The sequence below is a fragment of the Carcharhinus amblyrhynchos genome, chromosome 16, assembly GCF_965287045.1.
Source record: "Carcharhinus amblyrhynchos chromosome 16, sCarAmb.v2.hapA, whole genome shotgun sequence".
NCBI classification, from domain to species: domain Eukaryota; kingdom Metazoa; phylum Chordata; class Chondrichthyes; order Carcharhiniformes; family Carcharhinidae; genus Carcharhinus; species Carcharhinus amblyrhynchos.
In genome coordinates this window covers 10,637,869-10,664,953 of record NC_137339.1, presented here as the reverse complement: position 1 = coordinate 10,664,953, position 27,085 = coordinate 10,637,869, and the positions used below count along the sequence as shown (strand labels likewise).

General features: G+C 47.1%; 1 protein-coding gene across 1 annotated transcript in view; it reads left to right on the top strand.

Annotated features, from left to right (window-relative positions):
* The window catches only part of plcg1 (phospholipase C, gamma 1), a 136,127-nt gene extending 120,977 nt beyond the window's left edge, over positions 1–15,150 (top strand). The window contains exons 26-32 of the mRNA XM_080204689.1: positions 979–1,203; positions 3,288–3,436; positions 5,886–6,000; positions 8,448–8,609; positions 9,831–9,925; positions 10,525–10,706; positions 14,657–15,150. Of these exons, the coding sequence (XP_080060815.1) occupies positions 979–1,203; positions 3,288–3,436; positions 5,886–6,000; positions 8,448–8,609; positions 9,831–9,925; positions 10,525–10,706; positions 14,657–14,696 (968 nt within the window). The 3' untranslated portion in view covers positions 14,697–15,150. The remainder of the gene's footprint in view (positions 1–978; positions 1,204–3,287; positions 3,437–5,885; positions 6,001–8,447; positions 8,610–9,830; positions 9,926–10,524; positions 10,707–14,656) is intronic.
* Positions 15,151–27,085: the final 11,935 nt, after the last annotated feature.

The following is a 27,085-nucleotide window of genomic DNA, read 5'->3' as shown; positions in this document are numbered from 1 at the left end:
GAGATGCGCAAAGGGCAGGTAGGCCTCGAACTAAAGAGCAGCCTGCTCCTGATGTGTGTTTTTCCAGAACTCCTTCTCAAGGGATTGTCAGTTCATTCCAACAACGTGGCATTGGTCACATAATCAGCATGGATCAATCAACAGCATTGCCAGCGTCATACAATCTTTCGGGGTAAAACATTTGGATAACGAGAGATGGATAAGGTGCATGGATTTCTGAACTGTGGGAGTGATAGCAGAACAAGTGAGTAAGTGGTACAGGCAATATTGGGCAGCACAGTGGTTAGGACTGCTGCCTCACAGCGCCAGGGATAACTGTCTGCGTGGAGTATACACATTCTCTCCCTGGCTTCGTGGGTTTCCTCCGGGTGCTCCGGTTTCCTCCCACACTCCAAAGATTTGATTTGATTGTCACATGTATTGGTATACAGTGAAAAGTATTGTTTTTTGCACACTATACAGACAAAGCATACCATACATAGAGAAGGAAAAGAGAGAGTGCAGAATGTAGTGTTACAGTTGTAGCTAGGGTGTGGAGAAAGATCAACTTAATGTAAGGTAGGTCCGCTCAAAAGTTTGATGGCAGCAGGGAAGAAGCTGTTCTTAAATCGGTTGGTACACTTCCTTGGACTTTTGTATCTTTTTTCCGATGGAAGAAGCTCGAAAAGAGAATGTCCAGGGTGCGTGGTGTCCTTGATTATGCTGACTACTTTCCCAAAGCAGCGGGAAGTGCAGGTTTGGTGGATTGGCCATGCTAAATTGCCCCTTACTGTCCCAAAATGTGTAGGTTAGGGGAGTTTATAGGGTAAATACGTGGGGTTACAGGGATAGGGCTGAGAGTGGTGGACGTAGGCAAGATGCTGTGTCTGGGAGTTGGTGCAGACTCGATGACCTCCTTCCGCACGGAAGGGATTCTATGATAATGTCTGCATAAAATGTTGAGGCAGTAACCTTTCTTCTTGTTTCTTTGCGATGCAGAGATTGGGAGTGATCGGGCCTGCTACCGGGATATGTCATCGTTCCCAGAAACCAAGGCGGAGAAATACGTGAACAGGGTCAAGGGGAAGAAATTCCTGCAGTACAACCGCCTGCAGCTAAGTCGCATCTACCCCAAAGGCCAACGTCTTGACTCATCCAACTATGACCCCCTACCCATGTGGCTTTGTGGTAGCCAGCTGGTGGCACTGAACTTCCAGACCCCAGGTACCTGTTACTTCCTCCATTATTTTACTTGTGTTCTCATTATTATACAGATTCACTGCTACCCCCCACTCACTCACCAACCCCCCCCCACCCCGCCTCACTCACTCTCACACACATTCTACTCAGTATCTCGTAAGTCTTTGATTCCCAACCAGTATCCTCTCTGAATTTTTCTTACTGCACACAGCATTTGAGTGTGTGGCCACGCACACAAGGAACCTTAAATGGAACAACTTATGAGCAGCTTAGATGGTTCCTCCCCGGGTTGCTGTACAACTGTGCACACACACACAAAGCTTTCAGAGAACGTTGCTCACCACCCAATGAGATGACCCTACCAACCCCTATCTCACCTATCTTAGTTCATCGAGCACTCTCTATGATATGACCACACTCACCCAATGCAGTCCCACGTCACCATCAAGCAATGATGCAGAAGAGAAGGTCAGTGTCTCCGTGGGTTTCCTCCTGGAGCTCCGGTTTCTTCCCACAGTCCAAAGATGTGCAGGTTAGGTGGATTGACCATGATGAATTGCCCCTGAGTGTCAGGGGGACTAACTAGGGTAAATGCATGGGGTTATAGGGATACGGCCTGGGTGGGATTGTGGTCAATGCAAATTCAATAACCAAATAGCCTCGTTCTGCACTGTAAAACTGCACTGTATGATTCTATGAGGTAGGGGAAGCGATGGCCTAGTGGTATTATCGCTAGACTATTAATCCAGAAACTCAGCTAATGTCCTCAGGACCTGCGTTCAAATCCCACCACAGCAGCTGGGTGAAATTTGAATTCAGTAAAAAATATCTGGAATTAAGAATCTACAGATGATCATGAAACCATTCACTAATGTTCTTTAGTGAACCAGAAGGAAATCTGCCTCCCTTACCTGTTCTGGCCATGTGACTCCAGAGCCACAGCAATGTGGTTGACTCTCAACTGCCCTCCAAGGGCAACTAGGGATGGGCAATAAATGCTGACCCAGCCAGCAACGTCCATGTCCTACGAATGACTAAATAGAAAGGATATTGAGGGCAGAGATGACAAGGTTCATGTAAGAAAGCTGAGATCTTCCCAATAACCCTGCCTGAAAGTTTGCCATGGACTCCGCACAGCTATCAACGATTTAAATGGGAACTCTACTCCACGGGCCACTACCATTGATCAATCTCTGGACCTTTTCTCTGGAGCCTAGGAGGCTGAGGGGATCTTATAGAGGCCTATAAAATAATGAGGGGCACAGATCAGCTAGATAGTATCTTTTCCCAAAGGTAGGGGAGTCTAAAACCAGAGGGCATAGGTTTAAGGTGAGATGGGAGAGATACAAAAGTGTCCAGAGGGGCAATTTTTTCACGCAGAGGGTGGTGAGTGTCTGAAACAAGCTGCCAAAAGTAGGAGTAGAGGGGGGTCCGATTTTTTCTTATAAAAAGCATTTAGATAGTTACATGGGTACGATGTGTATAGAGGGATATGGGCCAAATGCAGGCAATTGGGATTAGCTTAGGAGTTTTAAAAAAAAAGGGTGGCGTGGCAAGTTGGGCCAAAGGGCCTGTTTCTATGCTGTAAACCTCTATGACTTTATGACCCTAACCCTCCAATATCTTTATGTCTCGTTCCAGTACTACCTTTAGTTTTGATTCACCTTATTTTCTTGCAAGGTGTTGTTAGTGGGAGCTCCCTTTGATTGTGTGGGTTAGGTGGATTGGCCTTGCTAAAATTGACCCTTAGTGCCAGGGGTTTAGCAGGGTAAGTATGTGAGGACTACAGGAACAGGGCCTGGGTGGAACTGTGGATGGTGCAGACTCGATGGGCCAAATAGCCTCCTTCTGCACTGTGGGGATTGTGGTGGAATGGACATTAGCCCTTCTGTTCTATCTTCCTCAGCAGACCTATAGTTGGGTGCATGGTGCTATCGCTGGCACAGAATCCCATCTTTTACTCGAGTCTCACGCTGGATAATTGGTTATAAACCTGGTTCCGATATGAGCTGTGTCCTGGTTACTGCTGATGTGGGTGTAAGACTGTCTGTCTGTCTTTGATCTCTTGTCCCCGTTGTTATCCCTTGCGTTTTATCTCCGTCTCTCAGATAAACCCATGCAAATGAACCAGTCCTTGTTCACGTTGAATGGGAAGTGTGGCTATGTCCTGCAGCCGGCCCTCATGAGGGACGAGCAGTTTGACCCCTTTGACAAGCACTCGGTGAGGCCAGTGGAATCGTTCATCATCCAGCTGCAGGTCTGTTACATTGTCAACACCAATATTCTGCTTCCTTGCACATCAGACACGACCAGTTCCTGCCATGCTTTATCAGATCTGAGGGGTGGTTTTGCAAATGCATTGTCGTGTTTCAAGATATTAGGAATGTTGTCATTTCACAGAATCCCTACAGTGCAGGAGTTAAAGATAAAGTTTATCTATTAAACTCGATACAGGCAGCATGGTAGCACAGTAGTTAGCCCTACTGCCTCGTAGCGCCAGAAACCTGGGTTTGATTCCCGGCTCGGGTCACTGTCTGTGTGGAGTTTGCATGTTCTCCCCGTGTCTGCGTGGGTTTCCTCCAGGTGCTCTGGTCTCCCCCCACAGTCTGAAAGACGTGCTGGTTAGGTGCATTGAACCGAACAAGTGCCAAAGTGTGGCAACTAGGGGGATTTCACAGTGACTTCGTTGCAGTTTTAGCGTAAGCCTTGCTTGTGACTAATAAATTAATTTTAACTTTAGTTTTGGTCTCTTTATTCGAGCAAGGATATAAATGTGTTCAAAGCAGTTCAGAGAAGGTTCACTCAACTGAAAATTGGGACAGGGAGGTTACCTTATGAGGCAACATTGGATAGGCTGCACTTGTACCCTGTGGAGTTTAGCAAAATGTGAGATGGTCTTATTAAAACGTCTAAAATCTCCAAGGGACCTGACAGGGTGGATGCTGTGAGGCTGCTTCCCCCTTGTGGGAGGGTATAAAACGAGGGAACACAATTTAAAAATAAGGAGTTTGCCGTTTAAGAAAGATGAGGAGAATTGTTTTCTCTCAGAGGGCGGTGAGACTGTGGAACTTTCTTCCTCAGAGCAGCGGAGAATGAGACTGTTAGCAGAGGGGGAAAGTTTGAGGGAGATGTCCGTGGGGGAGGTTTTCACACAGAGAGTGGTGGGTGCCTGGAACATGCTGCCAGGGGAGGTGGTGGAAGCAGGCACACCAGCAACATTTAAGAGGCATCTGGATGGGTACAAGAATAGGGAGGGAATAAAGGGGTACGGACCACGTAAGGGGATAAGGTTTTTTTTGTTTAGTCAGGGCATCATGTTCGGCACGGGCTCGGAGGGCCAAAGGGCCTGTTCCTGCGCAGTATTTTTCTTTGTTGTTTATTCTAAGGGGTTCTGGTGATGAATCCTAAAGCATCGTTCAGGGACAAGGGAAGGGAGATTGAAGCAAAGGCTAGGATGCTGTGAGGAAGGAGCAAAATGATGCAGTGTAGCCAGTGTTAACTTACAGGCGGTTCTGGTTTAGCTACATGAATGTCAGTAGTGTGGTCGTGATGAAGGATTTGAGGATGGCGGGTTGAATGCTGAATGTCAGCAGCATGACTAATGAAGCTGGCCCCCCTGTGCCGATGGATATGCCACCCAGTTGCAGTAGATGGCATGGTGGCACAGTGGTTAGCACTGCTGCCTCACCAGACCAGGGACCTGGGTTCAATACTGGTTTTGGGTCACTGTCTGTGTGGAATTTGCACATTCTCCCCATATCTGTCTGGGTTTCCTCCGGGTGCTCCGGTGTCCTCCCGCACAGAATCATAGAATCCCTACAGTAGAGAAGGAGGCCATTCAGCCCATTGAGTCTGCGCTGACCACATTGCTATACCAGTCCTATTCCTGTAACCCTACACATCGACCCATTGAGTCTGCACTGACCTACATCGACCCTAACCCTGTAACACCATGCATTTACCCCACCAATCCACTGAAGCTGCACATCTTTGGACACTGAGGGGCAATTTAGCATGAGGCCAAACCACCTAGCCCCTCACATCTTTCAATTGTGGGAGGAAATTGGAACGCCCAGAGGAAACCCAGGCAGACATGGGGAGAAAGTGCAAACTCTACGCAGGCAGTGACCAGGGCCGGAATTGAACCCGGGTCCCTGCTGCTGTGAGGCAGTAGTGCTAACCACTGTGCCACTGTGCTGCCCCCACATGCGGATTGGGTTAATTGGCCATGCTAAATTGACCTTTAGTATCAGGGAGATTAGCAGGGTAAATATGAGGGCCTGCGTAGGTCGGTGCACACTCAATGGGCCGAATGGCCTCCTTCTGCACTGTCGGGATTCTATGATTCAGATGTATTGCAGGCTGGTGGGGGGCAAAGTTAGAATCTTGTGACAATCCTCAAGATAACCGTGCAACTGCGTAAGGTGATGGAGCATGTGGCAAGTGAGTGGGGTACCATATCACTTACCTTGTGACGATCCCACCTTTTGCCCCTGTCTGGTTTGGACTTGACGAGAGGTGGCGATCCTTACATGTGTGCCCATCACTTGGCCACGGTGCCAATCTCCCCATGATCGTTAGTGAGTACCCTTAACACTTGAGATAAATCAGAGTCAGGAGCTCAGTATTGACAAAACACACAAGTCGCTGGAGATGCAACAGGCGGTAACTGTTTCCCTCCTTCCTCTTAAAATTGTTTACACCAGGTCTTGGGAGCTCGTCACTTGCCGAAGAACGGCAGAGGCATTACTTCTCCGTTTGTAGAGGTGGAGGTCTGTGGAGCCGACTACGATAACTGCAAACACAAGACTGAGATTGTTGGTAAGAACACCTTCTTTAATTCTGATCTTAAGACAGTGAAGGCCTCACCTCAGTTACTGTGCTAACTTGCCCAGTGATATTGTTGTCACCTATTCACCATTTCAATTCTTTCGCTACTCTGTGGCGTAGCTGCTAATGTGGATAGCACCACGGAATGGTGGCACAGAGGTGGCATGGTGGCATAGTGGTTGGCAATGCTGCCTCACAGCGCCAGGGACCTGAGTTCAATTCTGGCCTCAGGTCACTCACTATCTGTGTGGAGTCTGCATGTTCTCCCTGTGTCTGCGCGGGTTTCCTCCGGGGGCTCCTGTTTCCTCCCATAGCCCAAAGGTGTGTGGGTTATGTTGATTGGCCATGCTAAATTGACCCTAGTATCAAGGGATTAGCAGAGTAAAAATGTGGGGTTACGGGAATAGGGCCTGAGTGGGATTGTGGTCGGTGCAGACTCGATGGGCTGAATGGCTTCCTAAGAATTGTATAACTTCCTATAAAAAGCCATTCAGTGGCACAGAACTTGAATACTGCTGAAAAGAAAGACATGCCGAAGCTTCTTGTTTTGCACTTATCAGAGCATTTCGCAAGAATGCTAGTCTAAGGGGAAAACAACAATTTACAGCTAATGAGACGAAAATGCTGATTGGTTGGCAATTGGTTGGGGCGTTGCCTTGGAGAATGCACCAGTGATGATGACTAACAACTGCCAAGCATTGTTTGAAATTTAAACCAGTTTGACGCTGATTGGTCAAAACATTGCCCATAGGAATGAGTCAGCAAATGGCTGTCACCTATACTGTTTAGCAGAAACAGGTGCAATGTGCGTACCTGCTTTTCTGTCTGCAAAGAATAGGGCCCTGCTAATGAATATATGCAACTTCCAGTACATGCAAATGTGCCACGTTGCGAGCACGACTGAGAATTTTATATTGGTTGTCAGTGTAAATGGTTCCCCTCCAGTTGCTTGTTAGACCATGTGTTGGCCCTTCCAATCACCCTCCATATCTCCAGTGTTACAGGAAGCATTTGTTGAGTGCAGAGAGGCAGTGTGAGAGTGGCAGTGTCAACAGACAAGTAATCCAGAGGTCCAGGCCAATGCTCTGAGAGTATGAATTCAAATCCCACTGTGGGAGTTGGTGGAATTTAATTTCAATTAATTAATAATTCTGGATTTGAAAGCTAGACCCAGCAATGGTGTACATGAAACCGTTATTGATTCTTGTTAAAAAAAACCCCAACAGGTTCATTAAATTCATTTAGCAGGTGAGAGGTGGTGGCCTGGAATGCATTGCCAAGTGAGGTGGTTCAGGCAGACTCATTAGTGACATTTAAGACTTATCTGGATAGACACATGAACAGATGGGGAATAGAGGGTGGTTGGACTAGACAGGACATAGTGTGCAGCTTTGGTCCATTGCATGCAGTTTTGGTCTCCTTTTCTGAGGAAGAATGTTCTTGCTCTCGAGGGAATGCAAGAAGGTTTACCAGGCTGGTTCTGGGAATCACGGGACTGATGTATGAGGAGAGATTGACTAGGTTAGGATTGTTTTCACTGGAGTTCAGATGAATGAGGGGGGATCTCATAGAGACTTATAAAATTCTAACAGGACTAGACAGGGTAGATACAGGGAGGGTATTCCTGATGGTAGGGGAGTCCAGAACCAAGGGTCACAGTCTGAGGATTCAGGGTAGACCATTTAGGATGGAGGTGAGGAGACATTTCTTCACCCAAAGCGTGGTGAGTCTGTGAAATTCATTACCACAGGAAATAGTTGATGCCAAAACACTGAATGTATTCAAGAGGCGGCTGGATATGGCACTTGGGGCGAATGGGATTAAAGGTTATGGGGAGAAAGCGGGATTAGGCTATTGAGTTGGGCGATCAGCAATGATCATAACGAATGGTGGAGCAGGCTCAATGGGCCAAATGGCCTCCTCCTGCTCCTATCTTCTATGTTTCTATGACAATCTGATCAGCACAGGCTTGGAAGACCGAAGGGCCTGTTCCTGTGTTGAAATGTTCTTTGAAAGCAGGGGGAGTTTTGCTTTAAAGTCTGAATTCAGAGTGAATCTTGTCATTGTTGAGTTTGGCGGTGCAGTGAGAGGAGTGAACAACAACAACTTGCATTTCTATAGCACCTTTAAATGGTAGTAAAATTTCTACAGGCATTGCAACAGGATTTGACAAGAGTGACCTCAGGAAATGTTAGGCCTGATGACAAGAGCTTGGTCCAAGAGGTAGGGTTTAAGGAGAGGGAATTAGGGAGAGAATTCCAGAGCTGTGAATCTCAGCAACTCGAAGGCCACGGTAGAATTGGGCAGGTCAGGAGGGCCCATGAGGCTGGGACTGAAAGTACAAAGTTCAGTGAACGCAGCTTCCCGCAGCTGCTAAAACTCTGATTTCTCCTGGTGTAAAGCACTTGAAAGTGACCCGTTCTGTTTTTCCATTTCAGCGGTGAATGGGTTAAACCCCACATGGACGGCAAAGCCATTCTCCATCCACATCAGTAACCCGGAGTTCAGCTTCTTGCGATTTGTTGTCTATGAGGAGGACGTGTTCAGCGACCAGAACTTCCTGGCAGAAGCCACCTTCCCTGTCAAAGCCATAAGGACGGGTAAAGCAAAGAAAAATGTCCTCTTCTCCCCGTTCCACATCTGTCCCTTGTCCTGTTTTACCCCCCTCCGCTTTTAACCACCTGTCCCCTTTGTGTTAGTTTGGTCGCCGTCCCTTGTATGGCTTGGTGGCCCACGCCCCATGTTCTCCCTCTCTGGGTTCTGTGCTGGTTCCTTCCCCCACCTTTAACCATCCGTCACTGGTGCTCCTTTGCCATCCACTCCTTGGGCAGAATTTGACCTGTGTTTGGCAGCGGGCAAGAAAAGCAGTGTTGAAGCCACTGGCACCAACAGCAACTTTCTCTGCCATATCATTGGGTACCCAAGAAGAAGAAATGGCACAGGGTAGCCCCCCCAAGCCCCCCAACCTCACACTCCCAATGGTAGACCCACCTCAGTTCCTCTGGGAGGTCAACCCACCAGGTACATGCCATGGGAGATCAGTCATAATTCACACAAATCTGCCCACATGCCCTCGAGAATGGATTTCCTTATGGGGGAGAGGGAGATGATTTAAGTGTAGAGGCCTGATAATTATATGTAAACACATTATAATGAATGTCAGGGGCCCAGTCATGTCACGCTTTACATCAGTGTGATTTGGACTTAGAATCCCTACAGTGCAGAAGGAGACCATTTGGCCCATCGGGCCTGCCTCAACAACAATCCCACCCACGCCCTATTCCCGTAACCCCATGTATTTATCCTGTAAAACTCCTTGAGACTCTGGGGCAATTTAGCATGGCCAATCAACCTAACCCACGCATCTTTGGACTGTAGGAGGAAACCAAAGCACCCAGAAGAAGCCCACACAGACATGGGGAGAACGTGCAGACTCTGCATAGATAATGAGCCAAGCCGGGAGTCGAACCCAGGTCCCTGGCGCTGAGAGGCAGCAGTGCGAACCATTGTGCTGCTGTGAATTTTGGGAAGCGGGGGACAATCATGTTACGCCTTTAGCTCAGCATGATTTGGACATCTGGGAAGATTTTTCACTCTCACCTGATGAGAACAGAAGTGGAGAATCACCCCCCTCTCCCCCAACTCCTTGCGTTGCTTCACTGGTCTTTCCCAAGTAGGTTTTATTCCCCAGTTCCATTACCTATCCTCATGTCCCCCTTCCCCAACGCCCTGTCCCTTTCTGTCCCCGGAAGCCCCCGCACCCCTGTACTATTCCTCCTGTAATGCTCACTCTTTCACCATGGTCTTTCACATTGTCTCAGGTTACAGGTCAGTGCCTTTGAAGAACAGTTACAGCGAGGACCTTGAATTGGCAGCATTGGTGATCCATCTGGAGATCTTGGAGTCGATGATAAGGGTGAGACACACTGCCTATTCAACTCACTTTATCCGAAGTGTAACTGAGGGACTGTGTGTGTGTGTGTGTGTGTGTGTGTGTGTGTGTGTGTGTGTGTGTGTGTGTGTGTATATGTGTACATGCATGGTGGCACAGTGGTGAGCATTGCTGTCTCACAACTCCAGGGACCTGGGTTCTATTCCAATCTCGGGTGACTGTCTGTGCAGAGTTTGCATGTTCTCCCCACGTCTGCGTGGGTTTCCTCCAGGTGCCCCACACCCCCCATCCCTTCGTGCCTCACCATCACCACAATTTCAGGGGCACTTTTCCCCCTCTCCTGCTCCTCCAGCACTGCCGCTATCTCAAGGACACTCTCCCCTGCCTCCCCCTCCTCAGGGATCAGCCTTCCCCACCACAGATAAGAGGAACCCCTCCCATGGCGCTCCCCCGAGAGAGGACCCCCACCGGCATGGTACTGGCACTGTGCCAGCCGGGGGGGGGATATACTCACCTGGACACCCCCTGGCAGTATCCCCATGACTGTTTCCCGTCTTTGCAAACCGGTCATGAACTCCGGTGAGGTTTCGGTCTTTTATTTTAACGACTATTCTCGTTACCAGGAAAACGGTGAAACTGTTCTGTCTCCTTCGAATCCGTCCCTTCGGGAGCGCGGTGCTGACCATCCCGGCCAGCTGTTGGCCTACAGGGGCAGGGAGGGCTCCTTCGATAACCGATACCAGCAGGAGGATCTGCGGCTTTTCCAAGAACAGCAACCGGATCACACGGAGACCAGAGAGAGACGGTAAAGCTGTTACACTTTGCAACGTAACCATAAACCACAAAGGGAATCAACTGGCCAATGACCCTGTCAAGATGGTGGTGTAACGGCAATGTCACAGGACTAGTAATCCAGAGGCCGTGAGGGCATGGGTTCAAATCCCACCAAGCTGCTGGTGATATATAAATTCAGCTACTGAATCTGGTATTATAAAGTCAATCTCAATGATGACCGTGATGCACAACTATCACGATTGTTGTAAAAACCCCCTGGTTCACCAATATCCTTTACGGAAGGAAATCTGCCATCTGTACCTGGTCTGGCCTACATGTGACTCCAGAGCCACAGCAATGTGCTTGATAAAGTTTATTTATTAGTCACAAATAGCCTGACATAAATACTGCAGTGAAGTTAATGTGAAAATCCCCTGGTTGCCACACTCTGGTGCCTGTTCGGGTACACTGAGGGAGAATTTAGCATGGCTAATGCACTTAACTGGCATGTCTTTTGGACTGTGGGAGGAAACCCACGCAGACACAGGGGAAGCACATGCACAGACTGTGACCCAAGTTGAGAACCATACCCAGGTCCCTGACACTGTGAGGCAGCAGTGCTAACCACTGTGCCACCATGCCCTTGTTCAAGGGCATTTAGGGACAGACAACAAATGCTGGCCTTGCCGGCAACACCAACGTCCCATGAAAGAAGATAGAAGACTATAAATATCATCCAATATCTCAGCACAGAGGAGGCAAATTCAACACATGTTGACAGTGCGAACACTTTGAGAAGGCGAACTAATTAGTCCCGCTCACCTCTTTTCCCACAACCTTGTGAATTTTTCCTTCTCAAGATGAAATCCAATTACCTCGCGATCAGCAAACTGAGCACAGACTGAAAATCAGACCTGTTGCTTTGGTTGCCAAGTGTCTGAATATCATCCAGACAAATCAGTTTTGATATTTTTAGCCAAGGTGTGATTTTTTTTTTTCTCTCTTCAACCAATGGCTGGATGAGTTGTGATGAGCTGGGTCGATAATGTGATTGCAGTCGCCTGGATCACCATGACACCCTCCCCGATGTTCGGGGAGCCTTGTTGCCATGGCGACGTGACCCTTTCTGCATTAGTGCAGAAGGTTTGAGCCACGCTCCGCACGGAGGCCTGAGAAATCAGCAGAGAAGCAGGACACTAATTTAGCACTAGATTAATTTAGCACACGAAGGACATTAATTTAGTACAATACAAGCACGTGCTCACCTTGTCTGCGCTCAGCTGGGAGAAACTTTTTTCCCAGGGTGGAAGAGCCAAGGGGGCAGAGGTTTAAGGTGCGAGGGGCAAGGTTTAAAGGAGATGTACAAGGCAAGTTTTTTTTACACAGAGGGTGGTGGGTGCCTGGAACTCACAGCCTGGGGAGGTAGTGGAAGCAGATACAATAGTGAGTTTTAAGGGGCATCTGGACAAATGCATGAATAGAGGGATAAGGTTCCCGAAAGGATAGGAGGTTTTAATTCAGATGGGCAGCATGGTCGGTGCAGGCTTGGAGGGCCAGAGGACCTGTTCCTGTGCTGTAATTTTCTTTGTTCGTTGTTCTAAACCTTTGGTCTGAGCCAGAGGGAGAAGGTTTTACCAACTCCCACTCAACATATGATGTCCCACCTCAAAACCACCCTCACCCAGTCAAACATCTTCTCTCTCCCTGGCTAATAGTTTAAAATCCAACATGTAAGAGGGTTGGAAGATTTGAATTTTAATCAAAAATTTTTTTAACGCCCCTCGGATTTTTCCCCTGGAAGTTTCCATCCCTGGAGACATCGGGGCAATTCCTGTTGGATTGGCAACATTGGCATCCAGAGGATGAGGCCTGTAGCTGAGGTTGAAACTGAGAATGGCAGGGGGAGAGTAAAGCAAATGGTAACCATAGTTACACAAAGATATTCACCCATGTCACTTTAACAATGGCAAAAGGCAAACAAAACAGTTATTATTGTTGAACAGTAATAAGCATTAAAACAAAAGGAACTTTATGCATCTGTTTTTTTAAATTTATTCATTCAAATGATGTGGGCATTGCTGGGTAGGCCAACATTTATTGCCCTTGAGAAAGTTGGTGGTGAGCTGCCATCTTGAACCGCTGCAGTCCGTGTGGTCTGACTACACCCACAGTGCTGTTAGAGAGGTAGGCCCAGGATTTTGACCCAGCAACAGTGAAGAAAAGGGGATATATTTCAAAGTCAGGATGGCGAGTGGCTTGGAGGAGAACTTCCAGGTGATGGTGTTCCCATGTATCTGCTGCTGCACTTGCCTTTCTAGATGTTAGTGGCTGTGGGTTTGGGAGGTGCTGTCTGAGGAGCCTTAGTGAGTTCCTGCGGTGTGACTTGTAGATGGTGTACACATAGCTTTCACTATACATCGGTCATGGGGGAAGTGAATGTTTGTGGATGGGGTGCAAATTAAGTGGGCTGCTTGGTCCTGGATGGTGTGAGCTTGGTGAGTGTTGTTGGAGCTGCATTCTTCCAGTCAAGTGTTCCATCACACTCCTGACTTTTGCCTTGTAGATAGCAGAGAGGGTTTGGGGAGTCAGGAGCTAAGTAACTCACAACAGGATTCTGAACCTCTGATATGCTCTGATAGCCACAGTATTTATATGGCTAGTACTGTTCTGTTTCTGGTCAATAATAACCCCCAAGATGTTGATGATGGAGTGGGGGGGGGCGGGGGTGGTGGTTCAGGGATGGTAATGCTAGTGAATGCCAAGAGGCAATGGCGAGAGATTAGATAATACAGTAAGTATTATTATATTAGATAATATAATAAATATTATAATTATTGTATTACCCCCATATTACAGTAGCACCAGAGATTACCCCTGTATTACTGTAACACCAGACATTACCCCCATAGCACTGTAACACCAGAGATTACCCCCATATTACAGTAGCGCCAGAGATTACCCCCATAGCACTGTAACATCAGAGATTACCCCCATATTACAGTCGCGCCAGAGATTACCCCCATATTACTGTAACACCAGTGATTTCCCCCATATTATGGTAACACCAGCGATTATCCCTATATTAGTCTAGCACCAGAGATTACCCCTACGTTACTATAGCCCCAGAGATTACCCCTACGTTACTATTGCCCCAGAGATTACCCCTACGTTACTATAGCCCCAGAGATTACCCCTACGTTACTATAGCCCCAGAGATTACCCCTACGTTACTATAGCCCCAGAGATTACCCCTATAGCCCCAGAGATTACCCCTACGTTACTATAGCCCCAGAGATTACCCCTATGTTACTATAGCCCCAGAGATTACCCCTATAGCCCCAGAGATTACCCCTACGTTACTATAGCCCCAGAGATTACCCCTACGTTACTATAGCCCCAGAGATTACCCCTACGTTGCTATAGCCCCAGAGATTACCCCTACGTTACTGTAGCCCCAGAGATTACCCCTACGTTACTATAGCCCCAGAGATTACCCCTACGTTACTATAGCCCCAGAGATTACCCCTACGTTACTATAGCCCCAGAGATTACCCCTACGTTACTATAGCCCCAGAGATTACCCCTATAGCCCCAGAGATTACCCCTACGTTACTATAGCCCCAGAGATTACCCCTACGTTACTATAGCCCCAGAGATTACCCCTACGTTACTATAGCCCCAGAGATTACCCCTACGTTACTATAGCCCCAGAGATTACCCCTATAGCCCCAGAGATTACCCCTACGTTACTATAGCCCCAGAGATTACCCCTACATTACTGTAGCATCCTCAGTGTAATATCTATGTTTTAAACAGTCAAACATTCACGCCCACGCTACCTCGCCCATTGGATTATTCCAGCCAATTATTATCCTGTGTGAGGCTGTGCCCTTGTGGTAGCTATTCTAAATTTTATTTTAAATCTCTATTAATTTTGTTCTTACAGTCTGGAAACAACGCCATTTTGTTTCTTTTGTTCAGATTATTGAGAAGAACTCGGATAAGCGGGGATAACAGATGAAGGCTGCTGGAGACGGACTGTGCGGTTTGCCCTGTCAGGTCTAAGGACATGGACCGCTGTGATTTGGTTTCTATGGAAACTCTTGCTGCTCTGGCCTATTTCGGGCAGCTTCTCCAGCACGACTCATCATCCTTGTATTCGCCGGAAAGTACATTTTAACTTGGGAATAAGTGACTTTTTTTAAAATGTCATTAAAAAAAATAGTTTTAAAGAGAGAAGATTAAAGAGAATTCACATTGGGCAGAGATGGGAAGTGGCCAGTGTAATTATTTTTCAGTTGAAGTGTGTGGCTGGCCAGTCATCCATGATCTACTGCTTATTAAACTGTGAGGACTGTTCTTACTTAAAAGAACTCATCAAATGTGTCTGTATTAGTATAATGTAATATAATGGTAAACATGCCTTTCACCCTGGGGCAGAACAAGCGATAGAGTCTGTTTATTAAATTCTCGTTCGTGATGTAAGCTTTTGTCTCGTACAATTTATTTGGATTCCCGACAAACTAGTTAGTGTGCGGAGAAGATGTTGCTGTTCGAATTCTGGGCCACTGGGAGCTTCCGTTCCACAAACAATGATCCGCTCCCGTCATTATCTGGGCATCTCTCTAGATCCACATCTTCTGGCCTAGTGGTATTATTGCTAGACTATTTACCCAGAATCTCGGCGACCCAGGTTCGAATCCCCCCACAGCAGGCGGTGGAATTTGAATCCAATTCAAAAACAAAATTCTGGAATTAAGAATCTACTGTTGACCGTGAAACCATTGTCGATTGTCGGAAAAACCCCACCTGGTTCCCTAGTGTTCTTCCGGGAAGGAAGTCCGCTGTCCTTTCCTGGCCTGGCCTACATGTGATACAGAAAAATGCTGGAAAATCTCAGCAGGTCTGACAGAATCTGTGGAGAGAGAGCAGAGCCAACATTTTGAGTCCAGATGACCCTTCGTCCGAGCCCATTGCTGTGATGCAGCAATATGGTTGACCCTCAGAAATGCTGCCGTCTAAAATAGCCCAGCAAGCCACCCCGTTCAAGGGCAACTAAAGCTGGGCATTAATTGCTGGCCAGCCAGAGATGCCCATGTCTCACAAACGGATAAGAAAAATTCCAGTGAGAAAAAAGCCTATGCAGAACTCTGTTGTAATGGCCTGGTACCTATGTGATGAACCTAGGACTGGCTTGGATGTGAAGCTCCCCTGATGCAGGAGTGTCCAGGCATGCAAGCAAGATAGTTTACAGAATCCCACAACACAGAAAGAGACCATTCAGCCCATTCTGCCTGTGGCAACTCCCTGAAAGAACGATCCAATTTCCCCATATCCCTGCAATAGTTTTTATTCTCATCCAGTGCTCTTTAAGGCAGTGCATTATTCCCCAGGGCAATGCCCTGACCAAATGCCGTGCCTGCTTTGAATTCGAAAAAAGCCCAGCAGTTAACAGTTCCATGTCATCTTCACCATGGCAACACCTTCACCAATCAGAGTCCTATCGCCAACCAATCAGCACTCTTTTCTCATGCAGCTTAATTTGTTGATCCCTCTGTTATGGTTTGTAATTTCCTGCGAGCTATCCTGATGAGTGCAAGGTGAAAAACTTTGACAGCATGTCTCTTTTTCTCATCAGTATAAAGAATTCGCTTCTCCCCTACCCACTCAGATCGTTTTCCAATTGCCTGAAATCTGTGATCTCTGATTCCTGTGAATTTTGTTTTCTATATGCCACAGGCATGACAAAGCTTGCTTGAGAAATTAACTGGTGGCAGCACTTTGGTACTTTACTCAATCAGAGAGTGACTCCAGAGTTTTACTTCTCTTTTGTTGTTATCTTATTAGATTCATAAGAAAGGGCAGCGTGGTGGCACAGTGGTTAGCGCCGCTACCTCACAGCACCAGGAACCCAGGTTCAATCCCGGCCTCCTGTGTCTGCGTGGGTTTCCTTTGGGTGCTCCGGTTTCCTCCCACAGTCCAAAAGTATGCAGGTTAGGCTGATTGGCCACAATAAGTTGCCCCATAGCGTCAGGGTGAATCAATGGGGTTACAGAGATAAGGCCTGGGTGGGATTGTTGCCGGTGCAGGCTTGATGGGCCAAATGGCCACCTCCTGCACTGTAGGGATGCTATGATTCTATGAAAGGAACAAATTGGTAATTTTATTATGTAGAACAAATGATTTGCTGTATCTGGTATTTGCAATTCCTGCAGCTGTTTTTGTGGTACAGGGTAGAGATTTGTTCTACGCATAGCAATCACTGTAAAAGGTCACACCACGCCACAGAACGTACTATAGAAACAACGTTGATATGCAACTGGACCTTCAAAACAATCTCCCGACACTCCAATCTGTAATTTGTTGGGTTATCCACATTGCTGAGATCCACCCTGCCAATGGGCATTGATGTGTCCTCACTACTTTAGGACTCATAAGAACATAGGGGCAGGAATAGGCCATTCGGCCCTTCGAGTCTGCCTAGCCATTCAACTAGATCATGGCTGATCTACATCAACACCATCTTCCTGCACCATCCTCAAATCCTAAACGGCCTACCTCTTGTTCTGAGACTGTGTCACCTGATTCTAGACCCTTCCTACCCCAACCAGGGGAAACATACTTTCTGCATCGACGCTGTTAAGTCCTGTAAGAATTCTGTACATTTCCATGAATCACCCCTCAGTCTTCCTAGATTTCAGAGAATGCAGCCCCAGTCTCCTCAATCTCTTCTCATAGAGTGATCCCACAACCCCAGGGATTAGTCTGGTGAACCTTCATTGCAGTTCCTCCCTTGCTTAGGTAAGGAGACTAAAACTGTACACAGTACCCCTTCTGCAGGGCAACTAGAGACGGGCAATAAACACTGGCCTAGCCAGAGACACCCACATCCTGTAAATAAATTGAAAAAAAGATGTAGCCTGGGCAAGACTCTACAATTGCAATAAGATTTATTTATTCCTGTATTCAAATCATTTTGCAATAAAGGTCAACAAGCCATTTCTAATTGTTTGTTGCACCTTAGCTTTCAGTGACACATGAACAAGGACACCCAGGTGCTCCTGGGCATCAACACTTCCCAATCACTCCCCATTTAAGAAATACTCTACATTTCCGTTCTTGCCAAAGTGGATAATATCATGTTTTTCCACATTATATTCCAACAGGCATGTTCTTGTTTGTTCACTTCACCTGTCCAAATCTCCTCGAAGCCTCCTTGCGTCCTTTTCAGAACCAAGTTTTGCTCCAGGCCCTGGCATTGTGTTGTGAAGTTGGATAGAGTGATAGTAGACTGGGAGATTGAAAGATAGAATTTGGTGTTTGTTAAATGCAAGTACACAGAGAGCCCAAACTGAAACATTTGTATCAAAAGGCCAAGCGGCAGTTTTTACCAAGGCAACAGGCTTTTGAATCCAGCCAATCAAGTTGAATCAGGCACTTAGATACCAAAAACCCATCGCATTTAGATCTGGTGGTTTTGACAACCTAGGACCAATCCTATTGTGGGGAAGATTGATGGGTATAAAAGAAGGGGGCATTGGGACAAAGAGAGTAGAGCAATTGTCACCTGCCAGAACTAATAGCTCTCAGCTCTGTCTCTGTGAGAGACAATCGTTGGCTCTCATAGCTTCATCAATGTCTCAGAGAAAGCACCACCTAGAGAGTAAAAGTACCAAAAAAGAAAGAAGTCCCAGGCAGAAGAATCAACGGAGAAAGCCCAGAATATTCCGGAAGACACAAAACCTGGTTGTAATTTAGAGAGTGACTAAATTCTATTTTGTTAATGAGTAGGACTTGTATTTATTTGAACAGCATGCTGTTAGTATCTTGTTTTATTCAGGAATAGGAAGATATTTATTTGTTGATATTTATTTGTTGATTTGGTTTGTTGATAGTTTAGTTAATTTGCTCATTGTTAGTTAATAAATTGTTATGTGTTGATTTTAGCGAGATTATCAGGGATTTAGTTTGTATTTAACCACTAGGAGTTGCTGAAGAGCAGGTCACACCAGTTCACACACACTTTTTATAGATTATAAGGCGAGGTACTTCTCTTTGGCTGTTAGTTCTCAGAGGGTGTGGGGGGGGGGTGTTCCACCTCTGCTTTATAACAATAGCAGAACCACTTTAGAAAATTCTACATGGGATCTTTCAGCTGTTATGCGTTCTGTGAAACGTAGTTGGAATTCTCTGTGTTGATTTGTCTCCATATATCTGGGAGAAAGGGAAGGATGAAAGAAAAAGTCATTGGCTATGTACGGATCCCAGCTGGAAGGAAGATGCGATGTGTGCTGTCAGCGGCTGTTCAGGATTCTGCAATCACTCACGTTCCAGACTCCCAGCTGAAGAACAGTCAGTTGGCTGAGGTATCGGGGGCACTGGTGACTGCGGAGCCCAAGACAAGACTGGATGTCTCCAAATAAAGAAGGAGAAAGGAGATGAAAAATTTGATTTATTATTGTCACATAGAATCTCTACAGTGCAGAAGCAGGCCATTCAGCCCAACGAGCCTGCACTAGTAACAATCCCACCCAAGCCCTATCCCCGTAACCCCACATATTTACCCTGCTAATCCCCCTGACACTAAGAATCAATTTAGCACGGCCAGTCAACCTAACTCACACATCTTTGGACTGTGGGAGGAAACCAGAGCACCCAGAGGAAACCCACGCCGACACAGGGAGAATGTACAAACTCCACACAGACAGTGACCCAAGATCAGAATTGAACCTGGGTCCTTGGTGCTGTGGGGCAGCAGTGCTAACCACTGTACCACCATCCCACCCCATGTATTAGTATACGGTGAAATGTATTGTTTCTTGCATGCTGTACAGGCAAAGCATACCGTACATAGAGAAGGAAAGGAGAGGGTGCAAAATATCATACCAAAAATTACATTTTGCATCCTTTCTTTTCCTTCTCTATGAATGAGGCTGCTATTTGTTCTGCAAGAAATGAGTAAAACGTTGGAAATGTTTAACAGGTCAGGCAGTGCCTGCAGAGAGCAACTGAGGCCAGGGTTCACTGTACGTCCCCCTTCCCCCACGGTAGATTTCCCAGACACACAGCCGGCGAGCCATTGCCTTCAACGGGACTGGAAGATCCTGCCACTGACCAATGGCAAGCCACCTTTGCCTCCACTAGTCCGAGGCAGAGTTTTCTGTTTTGGCGATTAGGAGATGAGATTTTCCAGCCCCGTCCACCGCTGGGGTGGGCCGGTCCTGTCGAGAGGGGATAGACTTTTGGCTGAGGGGCCTGATCTCCTGTGGTGGGCCCCACCACAAAGGAGCTGGGAAATTCCAGAATTCCACCAGAGAGTCGGGATCGGCTGAAGACGAGAGATCCTGCTCCTCTTTGCTCATTAATCATCCACTCCTTTCTCCTTCTTTATTTGGGCAGGAATTGTTTAAAGTTTAAACAATGTAAAGTTTAAAGTTTATTTTCTCACCTCACCTCTGACCTTTTGAGGCCAAAACATTGTGTGATTTCAAGAAGAAATTAGATATATCTCTTGAGGCTAAAGGGATCAAGGGATATGGGGGGAAGCTAGGATCAAGATATTGAACTCGATGATCAGCCGTGATCAAAATGAATGACGGAGCAGTTTCTATGTTTCTAAGTAACACTGGAATGCAATCACTGTGAAAATCCCTTAGTCGCCACACTCCAGCGCCTGTTCGGGTACACTGAGGGAAAATTTAGCACAGCCAATGCACGTCTTTCATACTGTGGGAGGAAACCAGAGAGCCCGAAGGAAACCCACGCGGACATGGGGAGAATGTGCAGACTCCACACAGACAGCGACCCAAGCTGGGAATCAAAGCCGGGTCCCTGGCACCGTGAGGCGGCAGCGCTAACATAGTTCTGTGGGACACTCGACCCACTTTTGGACCCCCACGAGAGCCGAGGGGGGGGAGGGGCCCAGTTTCCGAATAAATTCCCAATGAGGGGAAAATCTGAATTTCGGCCTCCCTCCGCCAGTCCCTCCGCACCCCCCCCCCCCCTCCCCCCCTGTCCCAGCATGCCACAACTCCTACTGCAGGCGAGACTGGAAAATCCTGCCCAACGTTTGAGATGGATGACCTCTCATCAGAACTGGGTAAAGTCAGAAACGTCGCTGGGTTTCAAACAAGAGAAAGGGGCACGGCAACTGGGAAGGATCGAAGTAGGCTGGAAAAGCAGGAGCGATTGAAAAGGTTTGATGGTGCAAGGCCAAGAAGGGGGTGGCTCAGAGGAAGTGTGAATGGCAGGATGATAAACGGCTGCTGATCATAAATTGTGCTGCATGTGTGAGATTCAAATGCTCTTCATTATACAACGGGGCGTAACGGACGTCCCCTTCCCAGCTGCTGCGATTGCCCAATGCCTTTAATTGTGAACTGTGCCTTTCTGTTTTGTTGATTCGAGTGCAGTTGGAATGTGCGGTCTGCGCACACATTCTGTGGCAATGAGCTGTGATGGAGATGTGGGAGGAAATGCGAGAAGCTGGAATTACAAAGCAAGCAGTGATATTCCACCATGGAAGCGTTGCCAGATAGCTCCCCTGCGCAGTCTCTCGCTGCCCTTTCATCCCAGCCATGGAGATGTGCGCTGGCATTCCTTTCCCAGCTTTCCCCCTCCGGTGTCCTCTCTCATTTTCCATCTAAGTGCTTTCAGATGTTGGCACAGGACTCGAGCATTGTGACAGAAGGCCCCCAGTCGGGCTCCGTAGGACAGAGTTTTGAGCAGGAACGCAGTGCAAAATGAGAAATGCTGGGGACTGGGCATTTAAAGTTCATTTATTAGTAAATAAAATCTATTTATTAATAAAATTGGTGTATAAGTCACAAGGCTTACATCAATACTGCATTGAAGTTACTGTGAAATTCCCCTAGTCACCATATTCATAGAACATAGAACATTAACGCGCAGTACAGACCCTTCAGCCCTCAATGTTGCGCCGACCAGTGGAACCAATCTAATGACCCTCTAACCTAAACTATTCCAATGTTATCCATATATCTATCCAATGACCATCTGGATGCCCTCAAAGTTGGTGAGTCTACTACTGCTGCAGGCAGGGCATTCCACGCCCTTACTACCCTCTGAGTAAAGAACCTACCTCTGACATCCGTCCTACATTTATCACCCCTCAATTTAAAGCTTTGTCCCCTCGTGTTAGCCATCACCATCCGAGGAAAAAGGCTCTCACTGTCACATTCCAGCAGCTGTTCGGGTCAATGTACCTAACTAGCATGTCCTTCAGGCAGTGGAAGGAAACCGGAGCACCCGGAGGAAACCCGTGCAGACACGGGGAGAATGTGCAAACTCTGCACAAACAGTGACCCAAGCCGGGAATCAAACTCGGGTCCCCGGCGCTGTGAGGCAGCAGTGCTAACCACTGTGCCACTGTTTCGCCCCATTCAAATATTTTTAGACAGTGGGAGGGAAGGGAGAGAGAGAGAGAGAGAGAGAGCCGGCATTTAGGAAGGCGAGAGAGAGGGGGGGAGAAAAAGAACTTGGAACAGACGAATTTCATCAAGAACAGGGAGGAAATAACACAATCCCTCAGAGTGCAACTTCTGGTATTTGTTAATCCAAAGATAGGAGGCCGCCTTCAGCGTCCCTAGAAGCCTGTTGGCATGATTCTTAAAACAATGAACTCAATCAGTCTCGCACGTCACTTTCAGAAGCGCTGATGCAGAGTGACTTTTCTATTTTATGTTTCCTTCAACTTGGAAGAAACTGGAATAAAAATCTGTGTTTCACCCTCTTTTGGGGCAGCTCGGTGGTTCAGTGGTTAACACTGCTGCCTCACAGTGACAGGCACCTGGGTTCAAACATGGTCTCGGGTCACTGTTTGTGCAGAGTTTGCACATTCTCCCGTATCTGCGTGGGTTTCCTCTGAGTGCTCTGGTTTCCTCCCACAGTCCAAGGGTTAGGTTGATTGGCCATGCTGAATTTGTCAGGGGGATTAGCAAGATAACTAGTTGGAGGTTACAGGAATAAGGTCTGGGTGAGATTGTGGTTGGTGCTGGCTGAATGGCCCCCTTCTATGAAATTGCAGCTGAAGTTCAGTAAATACCTAAAAAGAGGAGGACTTGCATTTATATAGCACCCTTAGCCAACTTGGGGCATTCTAAAGTTGTTTGCAGCCAGTGAAACTTTACTCAGAGGGTAGTAAGGGTGTGGAATGCCCTGCCCTGCCTGCAGCAGTTGTGGACTCGCCAACTTTAAGGGCGTTCAAATGGTCAGTGGATAGGCATATGGATAACGTTGGAATAGTTTAGGTTAGAGGGTCATTAGATTGGTTCCACTGGTCGGCGCAACATCGAGGGCCGAAGGGCCTGTACTGCGCTGTAATGTTCTATGTTCTATAAACTTGTTTTAAAGGGTCACTCCTATTGTAATGTAGGAAACACAATAGCCAATATGCAGACAGCATACTGCCAGGAGCAGCAATGTGATATTGACTGGGTAATCTGTTTTTAGTTACGATGGTTGAGGAATAAATGTTTGCAGGACACCATGGAGAACACCCCTGCTTTTCTTCCAAATGGTGCCAAAAGGGTTTTTGATACCTTTGATATCCCTCAAGCCACCTATTCATCTGAGCAATCCTGACATTCCTACGTTGACTCACATTTGACACTGGTAACAGTCCTGAGATTACTATCTTTGTGGTCCCACTTTTTAGTTTAAGTCCTAACTCCCTATAAGCTACATGGTGGGAGATATAGGAGAGATGTCCGAGGTAAATGCTTTACTCAGAGAGTGGTTGGGGCATGGAATGCACTGCCTGCTGTGATAGTGGAGTCGGACACTTTAGGAACTCTCAAGCAGTTATTGGATGGGTATATGGAGCACACCAGAATGATAGGGAGTGGGATAGCTTGTTCTTGGGTTCAGACAAAGCTCAGTACAACATCGAGGGCCGTAGGTCCTGTACTGTTCTATGTTCTATATTCCACACCGGAGGTTTGAAAGACTCCCTCAGTACTGCACAGGAGCCTAGATTTTATGCTCCAGTCTCTAAAATGTTTAAGTCTCCCAACTGTCCTGTCCAAGAGGAAGAGGGAGAAAATCTGTTTTGACTTACCCGTCAGGCTTGTTGTTTGTATAATTAGTCATTTCAGTCATGTATGTTTTCTCCTGTTCTTCATGGGCCGTCTTCCGAGTTGCGTTTGACAGCCATCAGCGCCTGTTTGTACACCTCGGTTTGGCAATGCGTCAGGCCGGGTGATGTACACAGCTCAGCAATTGCTGCCAGCGGGGTGACACACAGTTCGAAGAAGTCATACGGACTGGGAACATTGGGTAGGATTTTACAGCCTCGCTCATCCCGAAAGTGTAAAGTCCCGCCCGAGGGCAACAGACCTTCCCAATGTCCGCCCCTCGCCCGTTCTGGCAGGCGGGGCAGTAATGTTCCAGCGATTAACTCTGTTTCTCTCTGCGCAGCTCTGGAAGTTTCAATGAGATCCCTCCCCTCATCCGTCTAAACTCCATCAAGTCCAGACCCAAAGTCTTCAGATGTTCTTACGTACAAATACCAATGAACAATTGTTACTAAATGAAAGACAGACACTAGAAGAATTTGATGTGAATCTACTTTGTGATCTATTTTTGAAGACATTCTTCAAGAGGAGAAACCATTTCTCTCACGCAGTCAGGTTCCTGTGAAATTTTCAGGATGACCCTGATCCGTGTAACCTCCTGCAGCCCTGCAACCCCCTAAGATTTCTTTGCTCCTCCAGTTGTGCCCTCTTGCACATTCCTGATTTTTATCCGAGTCTGCAGTTTCAGCTGCCGGGAAGTCTGATACTTCCTCCCTCAAACATTCCTCCTCCTTTCACACACTCTTTCAACCCTGCTACCTTCACCAAGCTTGGCAGCACGGTGGCACAGTGGTTAGCACTGCTGCCTCACAGCGCCAGTGACCCGGGTTTGATTCCGGCCTCGACTCACTGTCTGTGTGGAGTCTGCATGTTCTCCCCGTGTTTGCGTGGGTTTCCCCTGGGTGGTCCGGTTTCCTTGCACAGTCCAAAGATGTGCAGGTTAGGTCGATTGGCCATGCTAAATTGCCCCTTGGTGTCAGGGCGATTAACAGGGCGAATGCACAGGGTTATGGGGATAGGGCCCAGGTGGGATTGTGGTCAGTGCAGGTTCAATGGGCTGAATGACCTCCTTCTACACTGTAGGGTTTCTATGATTCTTGCCATCTGTCTTAGCAAATCCTTAACTTTTTTTCAATTCCTGCATTGGGTGTACACGTTGCTGGCAAGGCCAGCATCTGCTGCCCAACCTTAGTTGCCCTTGAACTGAGTGTCTTGCTGGACCATTTCAGAGGGCAGTGAAGAGTCAACCACATTACCATGGATCTGGAGTCACACATAGACCAGACCAGGTAAAGGTTCAAATCCCACAATGGCAGCTGGTAGAATTTAAGTTCAATTCATAAATATGAAATTAAAAGCTAGTCTCAGTAATGCTGACCATGAAACCATTGTCAACTATCATTAAACCCTTCCAGTTCACTACTTTCCTTCAGGGAAGGAAAGGTGACTACAGCTTTAAAAACACTCAAGAGGGTCAACTCAAATCAGCTTGCTTAATTGGCACCCCATTTTCCACCTTAAACATTGACTCCCTCCACCACCTTGGCTAACAAAACAAGTTAAAGATTGCACTAGATTGCAAAAAGTGACTCATAAGGTTGGCAAAAAATTGATACATACAAGGGGAGGCAGAGTGATCTTAGCAAAAAATTTCTAAGTCCAAACGAAGGTGAAAACGGGAAAGTTTCACATTCGTTTTTTTCGGCAAGATTACCAACCGAATCTTACACACTCAGTGCAATAAAAAAACCTCAATCTGATTTCTGCCAGTAAGGGGAGTGGGCAGTGCCTAAATCGCTCGAAAGTCGGCTGACAGCAGTACAGGGAGCCATCGCGCATGTGCAAGTTACTGTGCTCTTGACAGCAGCAGAGGCCTGTCACTACCTCTGCTGCTATAGCCAGCCTCTGTGGCCCAGCACCTCCATTGCACCCCCTGCACTACAATGGAGCTCATGGCCCCCTCCTCCCCTCCCCTCACCCGGAACGATAAAACCGGATATCCAGTGCTGGTAAGATCGCGAGAGACAAGAAACTGGGCACCAACCTGGTTTCTCAGCTCTCTTGCAATTTTACTGGCTCACCCCACCCATCAGCCCTTAAGGCACAATGGTAAGATTTCCCCATAGGGCTGGAATTCTCCCATCTGGGACTAAGTTATCTTTCAAAATTCTATAGACTCGGGAAAGATTCTTGCACACAGGATAGTAGCAAATGTAAGAAGGGAGAGAGAAAATAGAGAACTGCAGACCTTTAAGTTTGACATGATTAAGGAGAGAAATGTTCGAAACCATTATAAAGGACATGCTAACTGGGCACTTGGAGAATATTGATATGATTTGATTGATATGATGCGATGATATATTAAGGATGTGATAAACGGACATTTAAAAAGAACGGTAAAATTGGGTAGTGACCACATGGATTTATGAAAGGGAAATCATGCTTGACAAACCTGGTGGAGTATTTTGAGGATGATGCCTGGAGCATTGATAAAGGAGAATCAGTGGATATAGTGTATTTGGGTGTTCAGAATCCTTTGACAAGGTCCTCCACTCTAGAGGTTTGTAAATTAGAACACATGGAATTGGGGCTAAAGGATTAGCATGGATTGAGAATTGGTTAATGGGTAGAAACTAGCGCTGGAATTTTCTGACTGTTCACTCCAGTGGGATTTTCCCATCCCGTTACAGTGAGTGGAGGCTTGTCACCAAAATCTCCGTCTTCGCTGCAGAGGGAGTGTAGCATGAGTGAGCGGCAAGATTGTGTTTTAGGAGTAAACAGGCCATTCTCAGAGTGGCAGGGAGTGAGCAGTGGGATACTGCAAGAGTCAGTGCTGGGGCTACAGCTGAGCCCAGTCTACGTAAATAATTTAGATGTGGGGAACCACATGGATTATTTCCACATTTACTGATGAGGAATTGTGAGGAAGGTTCAAGGAGGCTTCAGGGGGAGTTGAGCGGACAAGGTGAGTGGGCAGGAACATGACAGATGGAATATAATGTGAAGAAGTGTGAAGGACGGCATGGTGGCACAGTGGTTATCACTGCTGCCTCACAGCGCCAGAGACCTGAGTTCAACTCCTGGCTTGGGTCACTGTCTATACAGAGATTGCATGTTCTCCCCGTGTCTGTGTGGGTTTCCTCCGATGCTTTGGTTTCCTCCCACAGTCCGAAAGATGAGCTGGTTAGGTGCATTGGCCGTGCTAAATTCTCCCTCAGTGTACCCGAATAGGCGCCGGAGTGTGGGATTTTCACAGTAGCTTCATTGCAGTGTTAATGTAAGCCTACTTGTGACACAAATAAATAAACTTTACAAA